The sequence below is a fragment of the Phallusia mammillata genome, chromosome 6 (assembly GCF_965637545.1).
Source record: "Phallusia mammillata chromosome 6, kaPhaMamm4.hap1.1, whole genome shotgun sequence".
In the NCBI taxonomy this organism is placed as follows: Eukaryota; Metazoa; Chordata; class Ascidiacea; order Phlebobranchia; family Ascidiidae; genus Phallusia; species Phallusia mammillata.
Genome location: NC_137257.1, coordinates 14,769,158 through 14,784,899, shown reverse-complemented (window position 1 = coordinate 14,784,899; position 15,742 = coordinate 14,769,158). Strand labels below are relative to the sequence as shown.

Below are 15,742 nucleotides of genomic sequence, written 5' to 3'. Positions count from 1 at the left end.
CTAGACAGTTTTTACAAAAACAGGCAAAATCAACGTAAGGTGTTGATTTCATTGGGGCAGTTTCACTAACACTTACTCACTTTGGGTGCAACATAACCAGAGTTAAGTTGCATAATATTTTGCTCAAGACACCTCATAACTGAGCATAAGAGTTAAATTGTTCAAAGTATTGTAGACCAGTAATAAGTGATGGGGAGACTCGTCGAGTCATCAGCTGTAAATAGACTTGACTCGTTATACCGCCAACAAAAAGAAAATTTCTTAACAGACAACCTGTTCAGTTGGCTCCAACTAAACAACAACAGCAGTTAACTGTACGATTCGTAGTTAGTTTGCTTAATTTTAACGCAACGTTGTCGCTTCCACATGCAAAAACATTCTTTCGCTGGTATAAGCGTTGCAATTGCCGCATGTTTTAGGCGAATGCAGTCTGTGCTTACCTAATTTGTTAAGAAGTATTTGCTTTTAATCGCCTGCTTTACTATACAAACGCTCTAGCACAGTGGTCGGCGCGAGACGTTCGTTACCGGGCCATACACTTTTCCAGGTTAAATGCTTGAAACATTTTACCCAAGTATCCCGGGGATGATGAACTAAATTAAGCGTCTTTATTGCTAAATATTTGTAGTTTTTTTAAGGCCAGTCCTCGATAAAATTTTAGTTTCAAAAACGGTTGCCGACCCCTGCTCTAGCACATGCAGTAAAATAGGAAATTTTTGTTGTCAAATCTCAAGGTTTGACGTTATTGTCCACGTTGTTAAATGATTGTCAATTAATGTGTTTTATTAAAGTTGACTCTGTACTAAAGAAGTGAACGGCTGTTGTAATAAATTAGTGTCAGTTTTATGGTAAAAGTATCGCGATAAACTATTCCCAAAGAATAACTAACCCAACCTTTAAAAACTTCCTTAAAAGAACTTTTCACTTGACCTATCACCTTATCACTTGACTTGAGACTCGAACCTCATTTGACTCGACTGATAGGACTCGTTACCCAACCCAGCCAGTAATTCTAAACCTATTCAACTCTGAATAATACAACAGTATTATTAAGCAATAAAAATAACAAATTAGAACATTTTTCCTGTTGTCACAATACTTTATTTTCATACAACAAGAGAAAAATGACAAAAAAATGCACTTCCTGCAAATGAGCCAAGAAAAAATAATTTGATCCGACAAACAAGATTTTTACGAAAGGTACCATAAAACATTTTGTACCTCTTACATATAAACCAGGTCTTGTAGAAAGTAAGTAGATCCTTCTTTCGGTTTAGGGCTACGGATCAAGCGGCTTAAGGGTTAAATGCAAAGTCACAACAGAGTAATACATACGGTTAAGGCACCATAGAAAAGCAAAAGAAACAAAATGATAAGGACCATCATAGAACCACAGATGGATATTGCACATCAACAAGTCCATGTTTGGTGGAACAGAAGCATTGAGCACTTGGTCAGTGAAGGTATGTGGATCAATGTGCTTTAAAAAAGGACCTATAGATGATTTTTAGAAAGACCTACAGGTTGGTTCGAGTTTAAGTGCAGTTAATTCTTTCTTAAATGTGAATTTTTGTTGGAATGTGTTTTTAACTTTTCTATTATTATTGACAGAAATGCTAGCTCAAAGCAGTTCCCAAACAGTATTAGTGTTACTTCATAATTACAAAATTGTTTACTTATATCCCCTTTTTTCTGTAAATTAAAAAAACTTTGGCAAACAGACACATACATCATGAAAAAATCCATAATCTTCAAAAAGTTGAATTAAAGCCAAATGATTGGATATGAGATTGTAATTCTATTAAATTAGCTCGGCAAATGCAAAAGCACAGTGATTCCAACAGACAATTTTAAACCCAAATTGTGTGAAGCAGGCGACATTCTGAAGCCACCAAATGACATGCATAGATTCTATTATCAGTTGGATATTTTCTCTAGACAGTTCTTCACGATAAAAAGGAGCTATTGACTTGGATGGCAAAAAATGGTTTGGGTTAAAAATATCAAGAATAGCTATTTTGCAACTAACAAAAATATTTGTAAAAATTGAAAACCAAATTTATAGTTTCGATATCTGGTCTAATTCCTAATTAATACAACAGCAAAGATTTTATATTCCATTATCTCGCTTTGAAAAACATTTTGCAGCAAACATTTTTTCAAAAATGAGAAAGTTTTTTGAAATTATATTTTGGTCATTATTTGGCAAAAAAGCTTATTTCATTACCATAGAAGTAATACAAGCTCAAAATAAGCCTAGATTTGTGCTTTGTAAACAAAAAAAATCATTTAAAAGTTTTTTGGAATGTCTTAAAAAGGGCGATTGTGGAATTAAAATGCAACTTTTCTTTACTTTAGAAAAGAACTTCAGTCAGCCAAATCAAAAATATTTGTACATTAAACATAATAAAGATATTTGCCTGAACACAATAAATTCTTCACAACACTGGACAAACTAACAGAAAAAGACACAGAGAGCTGAGTTGCTGTAGTTATTAGGCTGGCAAAGAAACACAATTAACTGGATTTAGGCTGAAACGTCGCAAACACATGGTGTACAGTGAATAAGGTTATAACCTCACACGACTAGATTGGACATCCCGTGAATATTCACACATCTGAAATATAAAAAAAGGGTTTTTGAAAGATTCACCAAAAGTTTTTACAGTGAAGGCCAGAAGCAATATTTCATTCTGCAAAACAGAACAAAACAATAGCATTTGTTGCATTTATTTGGCTGTTATTTATTTTTTGATATTTCTTTCCGGTCTGACCCAAAAAAATTATAACAGTTTTTTTTAGTCTTGGCAAAAGAAGATCTCTTTGGTCTTTACAACTCTTTAAAGTGTCTTGGTATTTTGATTTTTTAGTTTCAGTATTTCATCCTGTTGAGCTAAAAATTATTTATTTGGTTTTAACAGTCTGTTCCAATATAAAACACTGGTCAGAAGTATGATCTTATTTCACTCATAATGACAACAAGGTTACAGATACATTAAAGTTTGAATGTAGTCAGAATCAGACTTTTAGGTTAAAGAGATACTTTAGCAACATAGGTTGGTTTCTGTTTGCTTTTAGTTTACATTCTTTTAGCAATTAAATTTTAACTCACTAAACTGGAATGACAACCTCACAACGCCAAATCCTAGGAACTGCAAAAGAACAGTATACTATCTTATAGGGATGGGCCGGGCTGAGCCAGAACCCGAGTACTCGACCAAACAGAACATTTGCAGTTTTGGCACATCCCTACTATCTTATTTGGCAAACCTGTTTCCATTAAAACATCTGAATGACAAGTTGTCCTTATTTTATATTACGGATAAATAGGGATAATCAAATAACAAATGTGCAATTTTCATAACAAACGACTATTGTTGGAGATTTACAATCCCTATGTAGTTAAACAGATTATGCAATTAACCGAATTTGTCTGCATGTAAACTGCTTTTCAGGTAAATGTTTTTTGTGCCTAGGGATCCTACTAAGATTCACAAAATGTGCTGAAATACTTTTAACCAATCCACCAACAATCTGTTTAGGCACCCTGTTGGTGAAGGCAAGAAGATATTGTCTTTAAACAATGGTTCCCAATCACTTATAACCAGTGTTTCATACCGGAACGGAACGAAACCAAATAACGTTATTCGTTCTGAGCAAATTATTTATTTCGTTCTGGACCGATATTTTCATTTCGTTCTGGTCTGACCGAAATAAATTTATAACAGTATTTTTCGGTATTTCGGTCTTAACAAACGAACATTTCTTTGTGGTCTTTGCAATTATTAAGCGAAAAAGGAAGAAAAGAATTGTTGTTGGTAGTTGTTACGTCATATAACATTTGTCAATGATGGTCAAACGGATGTAAATTGTAGGAGCTTCAATTTTTATTATAGCTTAACGGCACGAAATTTTCAGCAATTGTATCATGTCAAATGTCCAGAACGAAATACCAGAATAAAAAATAACGGTATTTCGTTCCGTTCCGGTATTTTGAATATTTTTTATTTCGGTATTTCGTTCTGGTATTTGAGCCAAAAATTATTTATTTCGTTCCGGTATAACGTTCCGTTCCGGTATGAAACACTGCTTATAACATGTTTTTTCTATATATTATTACTGTTTTTCTTCAAACATTTGAACCCTTCCAAAAATTATATTGACAACCCTCACAGATGCCTTAAGGGTCCTTGAAACCCAGGTTGGGAACCACAGCCTTTAAAAACAAACAAACAAAGAATATAACCAACCTCGCATTTATTCAATGCAGCATGATTGTCGAATGTACAGTATGTGCACCTCCATTTTGGTTCATCATCAGTTTCTTGAGGAGGTGGGACTGGGGGTGGAGGAAGATCAGTGTATTCAGGATTTTTTGGCCCAACTAAAATCACAAGAAAAGCATGACCTTATATTTTATGTATTTTACACACACATATTTCACTTGATAAATGGCTGCTAGTTATCAAACTTGCAATTTATAAATTCACAACATAACAGCCCGTTAAAGGGCTTGTTGTTACTAATGTTATCTCCAGTCAGACAAACTATTTATAACTTTCACTTTAAAATACAATTAAATAAAAATAAACTGTTTCTGCCAGGCATAATGTATCAACAAATTTTAAGCTGTCTTTATTATAATATACCAACGTTAAACACCACCCTTTTTGCCTTATAACTACTTGTGTTTTCAATTTATGTCATTACCCTGATGAAGGTATCTCGAATGGGACATCGAAACTTTGGCATATTTTAATAAAGACTGCTGGAAGAGCTTAAAATTTGTTGATAAAATTAAATATATCAGTGATTCTCAAACTTTTTTTTGTTGCGACGCCTCTGGAAAAGTTTTCTGGTCTTGTGACGCACCAGCAAATAAAAGTTAATGCGAAAACTTATTATTAAAGTTGTGTTTATCGATACAACCACTAAAAGCCACGAAACGGAACTATTCTGCGACGCCTTTGGAAAATTGAAACGACGCACCAGGGCAGCACGACGCACAGTTTGAGAACTACTGAAATATATTATTGTATGAAAGTATAAGCCTATGATTAGGTGGAGAAATCCCCAATCAAAGGTACAGAACATTTGACAAAAAAACATTTATACTAAACCAGCGGTTCTCAAACAGGGCGGTCCTTTTGGGGTCCGTGAGGCGATTTTGGAGGGGCCACGAAACAGTTGAAGTAATTCTATAACCTTATTTGGCATCAGTTTGTGCCACTAAATAAGTTTAAATCAAAGTAGAATTGAGAATCGACTGTATCCATTGCTAAACAATAGCCTTTATTGCATGACAATTAACAAAAATGCAATTGTTCGCGCACAACCAAAATGTGTTTTTTTTAATATCTTGTCTGTGATGTCACATGCTGTCTTTGGATCTTTGTTATGCACAATTTTGCATAACTAGCTAAAATCCTGCAATCAACTTTCGTTTTTCTGAAATACACATTTAGGCTTAAGGACTGTGAGCCCTCAAAATAATGGCGCAAAGGGACCGTTTTGAAAAAATAATGAAAAAGTTTGAGAACCACTCTACTAAACCAAAACATGTGGCATTTATTTTTTCAAAGGCAAGCAAAACATACTTACACTCTACAGATTTACATTCAAACTGCTGGAGATATCAAGCAAAACTACACTGGCCCTGAATTTTACTACTGGATATAAATATCTTCAAATATCCATTATATGCACTGTGCTGTACAAAAATCGTCCTAAACCATGTTTGTTTAATGCAAGCGACTCTAGTTGTAGAAAATCATTTTAAACTGAAATTTTCAGTATACTTGAACAGTCTGCGTTTTTGGTTATGCAATGCAATGAAACAGAAAAAAATAATATTTCGCCACTATCTGAATAATAACTGATGATGCCATTAGTGTCAAAAATATTTTTTATTTTTTATGTCATATTACTTTGCATATTCAAAAACGCAGACAGGTTCAAGGAAACTGAAAGCTTTAGTTAAATATCCATCAAATTTATAAATATCCATAATATTTACAAACTTTTTATTTATTTTAAGCTTATGAATATTTAAACAGAGTCTAGATTCTAGTCTTATTACCAGGCTTGCGCTTTCCTGTAGGCTTCACAGAAGCTCGGTGGTTGTATCGGGAGTAGAAGTTATCTCGGGTATTATCACCTGGTAAAATATAACATTAACAAAGCATATGCATAAAATCCTAAAATCAATATGTCGTACCATCTCTGAAAAAAAGTTCCACTTCCTTGTGCATACAATTGCAGTCGATTTCAAGTTGTCTGTTGATTTCTCTTAAACGACCAACATCAAGTTGCAACTGTAAATTAGAATAATTTTTTTTATTTTTTAAAAAATAGTATTTTTTTAACACCACGCTATTTTAAATGCAAACATAAAAACAAACTAGAAGGGTGGCTTAGCACATATTGCCCTTGCACATACACTATAACACATATTTTCTACACTTATTTTATATTGGGTCCCATATCATCCACTGTCTTGTGTTAAACAGTGAGAAAAGAGGCTAAAACACAATAATCAGCTCCTGTAACACAAATCAGCGTGAATTGCACATGACTGTTGGGGGCTAGTGGAGTAATGATAGAGCTACAGGGTTGAACACAAGAATCAACACATATATATAAATGCACACTCTACAAGCTGTCCAAATTTCACTCAATTCTGACATTGTTAAAAAATTGACCGATTTTGGGGGGCTAGTGGGGTAAATGTTGGGGCGACAAAGTTGAACATAACAAACAACAACTATAAGTAGCACATTCTATAAGCTGTCCATATTTCATCCAATTCGGACAATGTTTAACAAATTCAGTCTTTAGGGAGCTAGAGGGGTAAATATTGGGGCTACAGGGTTAAACACAACAATTGAAACCTAAAAATGACAAATTATACAAGCTGTCAAAATTTCATCTAATTCCGACACCGTTTAAAAAACTCACCCATTTTAGGGGTTAGTGGGGTAACTGATGGGGTTTAACACCCAAAAGTATAAAATATGAAACCACAATGACCCAAGTAACAGTCATGTAAAATTTTATCCAATCCTGACAATGTTTAAAATTTTGACCACTAGAGGTGCTATGAGCAACATTCGTCAACGCTTCTGACGTCATAAGGCTGTTACCACCCCTCTAACTGTCAACTGCAAAAACATCCACCAAGCAACCCACAAACATAGGTAACATATGTCTGGTTGGCTTTATAACATCACACAAAACTAACGTTTGTGGTGCGCACCAACAACATTTTACATTTTGGGGGCTAGCGGGGTAAATACTGGGGTTGTCATGACAAACGAAGCAGATGGCACATCTACATCACTATATCTACCATCTGTGAACCATAAAAACAACCACACACACTGTTTTTTTATAGTATTTATGTAATTGTGTTTTATTTGGATTTATGAAATGCAAAAATACAAAATATGTATCCCCTTTGGAATACTGTATGTAAGTTTTGTACACAAAATTCTGCACATCAATAGCAAACCACTGTTCAGCGCTTGGTGGTACGTCAAAACTAGGACAGTATATTGCTGGGTAAATTATTTGAATTAGAATCAAGATAAAAAAAGTTGTTTACAATATTGCTAATATGAATCTTATGTTAACATTTCATTTCAAAATTTTAAAGATTTACTTGCAGAGCTGTCTGGATATTCTAAGTTTTAACAAATCTTGAACTCAAAAAGGAAGCTTACATAAACAGGCTGTGCAATGCATTTGAGTTTCCTTTTGAAAAGCTGACAAAATTGGAAACTGTATTAAATTGTCTTGCAAATAGTAATGTTGTGCAATATCCACCTAGTTTTGGCAAAAAACTTTTGCCACAATTGCAAAACAACCAAATATATATAGTTTATTTCAGTGGCGCAATTAGCGGAAAATTGAGGGGGTAGGCAACGAACTACCAACTTTCCCAAAAAATGATTGTATTGCTAAGTGCATATCATAGATTGGTCGAATGGTCCGACGCGCTTTTCCACTAATAATCTATAAAAACTGTGATTCGTCCTTGGATTGTACGGCTTCGAATGCCGTGAAAAAGTAACACTTGTAAGTCACAATGCCCATTGTGATAGTATATTGACGTTTTAAACTAAGGCATTGTTTCGTAACAAATAAACTCGTTCGACTGGGTGTTTTGACGTTAATCTTTCAATCTGCCTACTAAGTTCCAACAAAGATCAGTGTTGCGGTTATTTAGGTTGTTGTATAAATACATCTCAGAGACTTCGTTTTTACTTTTTATCATCGCAATACATACCGATGAAGCGATTTACTGCAGTGCCGGCGCCTTGTCCTGTCATTTGAAAGTTATTTTTAGCTTTGATGCGAACGAACGTGTTTTCGGCGCTGTACGAGAGCCGTTTTACGCAATAACGCAGATAGAAAAGGGACCTGGCATCCTGACGAACCTGCCCCCCTAGTTGCGCCCATGGTTTATTTGCTGCAACCATTGCAATGCAATTTTGCTAGGAAAGTACAAGTTACCAAGCTGCGTTACAAATAAGGTTTGTGGCTATTGGATAGAAAATTTATAAAAATTTGATAACTTTCAAATATGCCTGTGTGGGCTACAAAAATGTAGGTGGGCCTCCTGTGTGAAATCACATGCCTGACAAGCTTGCTATTACGAAATATGTAAGAAATATGAGCAGATGTTTTAAACATTTTTTATGTTTGTTGATACCACATATAAGAGTATGACAGCGTGTTGACATAAGGTTCCATTTTCATGGAAACATTTAAGATGCAGTAAACAACAAAAAGCCAAAAAAATCTTTCTTGCCAACATCAGCTTACATTTTTTGTTTATTTACATTAGTTGGAATTACTTGTGACACTGCCAAATATAATAGATGTGTAAAACTGTGAAAAACATGTAACAGTGAATATTTGTCAAAAAAGCTGAAACAATTTTTCCAACATATTTTTAATTACTTCATCTTTTTAATTAATATTACCTACGATAACATGTAAAGCAAAACTTACAGTGGAAGAACTTCGAGCTGAGCGGTCCATCATCTTTGCCTCAAGATCTTGCATTTCTGACATAAGGGATGATAATTCTCTCTTTTTGGCTTCTAGCTCTGTTTGCAATCGATTCATTCGATCTTCTTGGTGTTGTAATAATGCTAAAAAATGTAGGTAATTTGTTTAAAATTCCTAAAAATATCACTAAAATTTGTTTATCTGTTTAATTCCACCTTTTACTTGACATTTAACATTTGGCTTTAGGAGAATGTATAACTTGCAGATTATCAGGCTTATTCTTTTAATATCTGGAACACTGATTAAATTAGTAGTAGCAGTAAACAAAAGGTAGAAAAGGCACTACATGAAAATTCGCTCATGTTTGTAAACAAACAAGTGCAAATAGTGCTTGGAACTGACAAAGTGGCCCAATATTCTGAAATCAAATTTGTTTACAATGGAATGATAGTTTTTAACACACCTTTTATACAACAGAATAAACAAAACTAGCAAACATCTTTCTAGTGTTTTGAAATTGCCATGGTGCTAAGCCAAGACTAAACTTGTCACCTTTTAGCCCAGACAATATTTTGTATGCACAAAACACCAGAGTACAATAAAACCCATACAACGATGCTTGTACAAGAGACATCTCTTTCAAAATAAGTAGCTGTTTAAGCTAATAACGCTGTCTGCCTTAAAATCACTGAATCAGTATGATAGACGTTGTACCAAATCACAAATGTTGTAGTGAATCAGTTCAGCTATTTTGTTGATAGATAAAAGCCTGAGATGGGGTCACATACCAAGGGTTAATGTTTTTGACTTAAACCACTAACAGAGAAAAGACAATGCAAACACTAACAAACCCACAACATAAAATAATGGAAATAGCTTTCTGTAATGAAAGGTATTTTGCTTTTGTCAGCACCCGAAAGAGACGCAGAGTCAAATTTGAATTAATTTAGGGTCTTGATCTATCTGTTAATTAATTGTATACACACATTAAAATAAGTTAGAGGAAGGCCATCGGTGTCAAACATGGAAAATAAAAGTCACAAATCACAAATTGTAATCTAACAATAATGTGTAGTTAAAAGTGCATTTCATGGCAGCATTAAGCTTTTGAGGGCAAAGGTTAGGTCGGAGGTTACGAATCTTTTTTGCAGACCATGCAATAAATAGGATTGACAGTAATATAAGTTTTCAGTTGAGGATTTACACTTGTAGGTTTTTGCTCAACCTACTAGTTTGCAAAATGTGTGCATATTGCATTTATCTTTGCCTTCCATGTGGAGAGCAGATTGATGGATAACACGATTGTATGAATGTGGCAAAAAAGCACAATAAATGTTTAACCTGATTATTGTCAACTGGACAACCACTGTGCTTATCATGTAAAACAAAACAAAAATTCACAAATAAATGATCTGATATATATCAGATGTAAAAATGTAACTCAAATCTATTCAATATGTCATGACAAAAAGCTTGGACAAGCTGCAAGGGAAATCAGAAAAAAATGAGGAATTTTTATCGAGTTCTGAACTGCCTTTTTTGCTCTTCAGGTTTATGCATGCTATGTTTAAAGTCAAACATTTTTAATTTCAATCATCACACAACAAACGACACCATAGAAATGCCCAGTTTGAAATGGTTTAGTTAGATACGTTTTATGCTTTGACGGTGGCGGCTAGCCAAGCAAAACTGCAGGCCCAGGTGGCAAGTATAAAAGTAAACGGCAGCACCTGACCAAAACTTTGAATCTTTGAAACATTGTCAAACTATATACTTCTTTTTTGGTTTTTGATCACATGTAATGTTTACAGTGAATAAAATAAATAAAATAAAATATGTTCATAAACAGGCAAACAGCCATCATCGAGATCAATGCATATACCAATGACACTAAAACCAAGGCAATTTGGTATGAGTGTTTGCTGTTGTTGCTGTTTTCAAAGCAACCAGCATGAAACAACAGTCCCAATCATTATCATTGACATATATTTCCATTAAGTAGTGATGTACCAAATATTAAGTTTGCTGAACTTATTTGGCCGAATTGGTCATTTTTGCAAAGATTTGATTTCAGCCGAATAATTTGTTGCAAAATGGCCAAAACTGATTCTTTCAAGAATTTAGATTTAAAGCGTAAAACATGTGTTTTCTGCTTAATAGGGGATCTCGCAATCCTTTAAACTTCGCCATAACTAAAATCGCATCAACTATTATGATTTCCGAAAACATTATATTTTTTCCCACTTTCGACAAAAAGTCAGTAATTAATTAGCAGGCTGGCAACCATGGGCAAGGTAATATTAAAACCCACAGAACTAAAACGATAATGAAACACAACTATACTGTTGTTAAACACCATTGTTTTCCTGGCGAAAAAACTAATGATTTGGTCAATTCAGCTGTTCAGCAAAACTGCCAAATATTGGGTATCGGCTGAAACTAATATAAGCAAATCAATGCATCTCTATTTATAATAGATATTCTCACCAATTGTATATTCCTTGTCGTCATTTTTTCCCGTTTCCCCATCAAGTTCTTCTACATTTTCAGATAATGCTGTTCCTACAAAAATGTCCTGCGTTGTAAAGGGTGGAATAGATCCAAGGTGTTGTGAAGTGGCTTGCTGTGATATAGCTCTTCTGGTAACGTTCGATTTTGGACCATACATCTCCTCCTGTTTGGTTGGCATCGACCTTCGTCTGGGTGATGGTGAACCGTACACATTTATTTCTGAAGGCTTGGATGGTCCTGGCATTGGGCGCAGGCTATAAGCTGACATGGAATGTTGAATAACTGGGGGCCCTTTCGAGATTTCATTTGGTAGGTTATAAACCAATGGTGCATGTGTTGAAGGAAAGTTCGCAAGCGTTGGGGAAGACACTTGTCTCACCACCATCGGTGAACTGCTACCAGAACTATGTCCACTAGTCGAACCGCGCTGTGATGTCACATGATCAGGAAAAAAGTTACTTGGCATAGGGGGAAGATTGTCAATAGGCAAATCACCCAAGTTCATGTAACCAGTTGGACTAGAACCGATCCCCATAGCATGAGATGCCAGTGGTTGTTGTCCATTGACTAAAATTTTATTAACAGGACTCTTTTGGATCTTTGGTGGGACAGGGGTGATTTTACTTCCTCCTGGCGCAGAGTACAAGACAGGAGTCGGGTTGGCCCATTTGGGTTCATAGTCTTCAGGTAGAATAGGTGCAGATTGTGGAGGCTGAATTGCCTGCTTTGCATTTAAAGTTTTCCCTTGTAAATCCCCTTCACTTCGTCTGTACTGTGGATTATGGGTTGTATGTATTCTCTGCAAACATGGAGGGGGTGCATGGCCACCGGGATTGCCTGGTGAAGTGGAAAGTGGTGTCGCTACGTTTGTCCAAGACATTTCACGCAAATGGTCATTTATGGCTTCCCACTGTTTTCCGTGGGTTACATCATCAACTAGATCCCCATGGAAGTCTTCAGGGTCAAACTTGCTGCTGCTCATTTTTTAGAAGTCTATTTATTGTCAGATTCAGCATGAATGCAAAGGAAATCAATTTATTAACCACCATTCATCGGATATTATGTATTACTTCTATGGATCTAAAAATATATATATATACAAACACAGCAAGAATTATTACTGCTTTTTTTCAGAATAGTATGCTATTTCAGAATTATTCTTCTGTGCATAAATTGAAAGAATCATACTTTGTTTTACAACATTAAACAGAGTTTGTAGCAATGGAAAGAAATCTGAATTTTACACAAATACTTCACTAAATTACCAAATAGTGTAACATTTAGTCTGATTTTCTAAATTTTGTTCATTTCTATAGGATACCATTCGTCAGCACAATGGGGCGAGAAAACAACAGTTTTGCACATTTTTTGCTGATTTATCTATATCCGTTGCTACATAAAGGACCTGTAAAGTTTAAAAACCTTATTTATGACAAACAAAAATAGTTACGTTTTGTGATGAAAAAATTGCTTTTACCTAAAACGAACTTAATGTTACTAGTGTTTCGAACCAGCAAAAATCATTACCTCCAGATAGGCATGTATTTCGATAGATAATTTTCCTAAAAAAGGAACCAAACATTAAAAAACTCTTCCACAAACAAATATTTGAGCAAAAAATACTAACACTCAAAACCAAAATCCATAGAAAACACAAGTTGTCGCACGCCATAGAAAACACAAGTTGTGGGGATGAAAATGGGGCGAAATTAGCGCGAATTTTGCATTGCGCCTTATGGGGCCGATTTATAAAATGATTAATTTGGATACTTTTGCGGTGTTTGATTTTGCAATTTCTGCAAAATTTTGAATAAAAATATAACTACGCTCAACTTATAATGTTTAAATGGAACTGATGAACATGAAATAGAGTTTAAAGTAGGTTTTAGCGGGTAAATTTTCCAGTAGATATACATGTAGCCTACTTAAGTCCCGAAAGATAAAAAGGTTGTGATGTATATTCATCTAAAATTGGAATAAATAGTTTGACCATGGTCTTCCAAGATCAGAAAAGTCATGACGTAATAGTGACGTCATCGTTTATTTACTGCATTTTGACGCTTTTAGCACATACTGAATTTTGAAAGCTTTTGGTACTACCTTTAAAGGTGTTGCACAATCTTTCCCTCTTTTTTTAATTTTTTTGAAAGATATTTGACACTTTTTAGTGATAAAAATATTTATTGCATTAATTAAGGTCTATATACCATGTTGAATATGTGTGCTGTCATATGCAACACAACCACAAGAAAAAATGCAATATAAACAAATACAACTAACATTGATGCATAAAACAACCAATATCAACAAAATTGTTAAATCTTCTTGAATCTATTCACCTGTACAGCACAAAAAGTCTCGTGGGAAATTTTGCATCCAAAGTGGCACTTTTTTTATTTATTTCAGTTTCAGCTGATACTTCCCACAATACATGTTATGTGAGGATATCACAAAAAATCCAAATGATTTCATTAAGGGCATAAAATAACATGCAAGAATTATTAGCAATTTTCAAAATTGGTGATTCCATAAAATCAAAAAAGTCAAAACTTAAGAGACACACTGCACAGTATGACATGTTTTTTTGAAGCTTCATAAACTCAAACACAGTAGTTAAATGAAGTCCAATAGATCCTGTGTCAGCCTTCTAATTGTCACAAAATTACATTTAAATCAATGAATGTTATTTGTCTTTCCATCTTGTTATGCATTACTATTTTATGTCATTATTTGTGTCTGTTTTAATCAAAATTGTTGCAAAATAAAACATTGGCATTTATGTTTTACTTTTTCTGAGTCTATATGCCTGTTGGTATTGCAAGCCAGGAGCCATGCCAAACAGCAACTTCTTACACAGGTTTGGTGCGATGGGATACTAGATAATTCTTCTTCAGTAAGGATACTTTGAAATCAACGGCTTGTTCTTTTAAAAGCCCACCCATCCACCAGTTTCTTCATTATATTGGTGCACTTAACTGGCCACCAAACCACTTTTTTTACTATTTTAAGTTGCAAGTTTATATATATGCACTTTATTCATCTTATCATAGAACTGTTAAATGTATTGCAAATTTCTGTAGGTTTGCACTTTTTCCAGTAGCAAAAAAATAAGTATACCGTTAACCTAAATAAAGACTTTAAAAAGTATAACTTTGATAAACAAACTGCTTTGGTTAACACTTATATTTCTAAGTTTTTGAAATATCTGTACAGTCAACATTTTTTATTACTAAAAACGGTCGGGATCATTTATATTTACTACACTTTATTCACAAATTTGCTAGCAAACGATGCAGAAAATTTTTTTCGCTAAACTATTGCCAATAAAAATGCTTTCCTGCAAACATTGTGTGTTGCCTAGCAACCAATGACGTCATTTTTACGTCACGCATAAATTTTCTTGTCAGCAAGGCAATTAAGAAATAAAAAATATTTAGTCGTTAAGCCAGGTTATTGAAAACAACATCCAAAACCCTATCCTTTGCGTTGTTAAAAGCGTGCAAAGTCGCCCCATTTCACGCTCCATGAATTCTCGTGCGACAACTTGTGTTTGATAGATAGACTTTGCTCAAAACACCTTGCTCTTTTCAGTGATTCCCAAAATTTTTTAAATAAATATGTTTCAAAACGAAATTAGTTCACAAGGGAGTACCGTTTTGTTTTGTAAATATAACTTTCTTAAATGTTAGAATTTTAATTTTCCTCAAAAAATAAGCGTCTTTATTAACACAAGGTTGTTAAAAACTGAAACTATTTTTGTTTGGAAATAAGTTATTATCGTCAGGAGAGCAATTTGAGGTTTGTAAAAGTTGTTTAATTTTTAATATTTATTTTATTTTTTACATATTTTTTTTATTACCGTATGCTATCCATAGATACTACAGTATCTATGTGCTATCGAGTGGTTAGCAAAACCGCTTCGTATTTAACCATATGGTGGCCACTGGCCACGCTATTGATATAAATTGGGGTAGGAAAGCGCAATGCCCAATTGCAGAAAGACTTTGAGAAAGATTAGTGACGAAGCTTACAGCATCGCATATTTAATCGATCATTTCAACTGTGTTGTTTGGATTGTTAGTTTGCTTTAAGTGCTGGGAAACATTTCAAACACAAGTTACATTGATTTTTGAAATATGAATGTCATAACTTGGTTTAATGGCCATGTTGGAAATAAAAAGTTATTTTTCCCTCTTCTTCCACGTGTTGCAATGAC

At 34.3% G+C, this 15,742-nt stretch overlaps 1 protein-coding gene across 1 annotated transcript; it reads right to left on the bottom strand.

Moving 5' to 3' along the window:
• Positions 1–1,078: 1,078 nt before the first annotated feature.
• LOC145232873 (mitogen-activated protein kinase kinase kinase 7-interacting protein 3 homolog) lies at positions 1,079–12,635 on the bottom strand. Its single transcript, XM_080097547.1, has 6 exons — positions 11,503–12,635; positions 9,016–9,158; positions 6,218–6,314; positions 6,080–6,157; positions 4,251–4,384; positions 1,079–2,618 (listed from the first exon to the last, which is right to left on the bottom strand). Exons 1-6 carry the CDS (start codon positions 12,506–12,508, stop codon positions 2,571–2,573), a joined length of 1,506 nt encoding a protein of 501 aa, XP_079953673.1. The 5' UTR covers positions 12,509–12,635; the 3' UTR covers positions 1,079–2,570.
• Between the last annotated feature and the right edge of the window lie 3,107 nt (positions 12,636–15,742).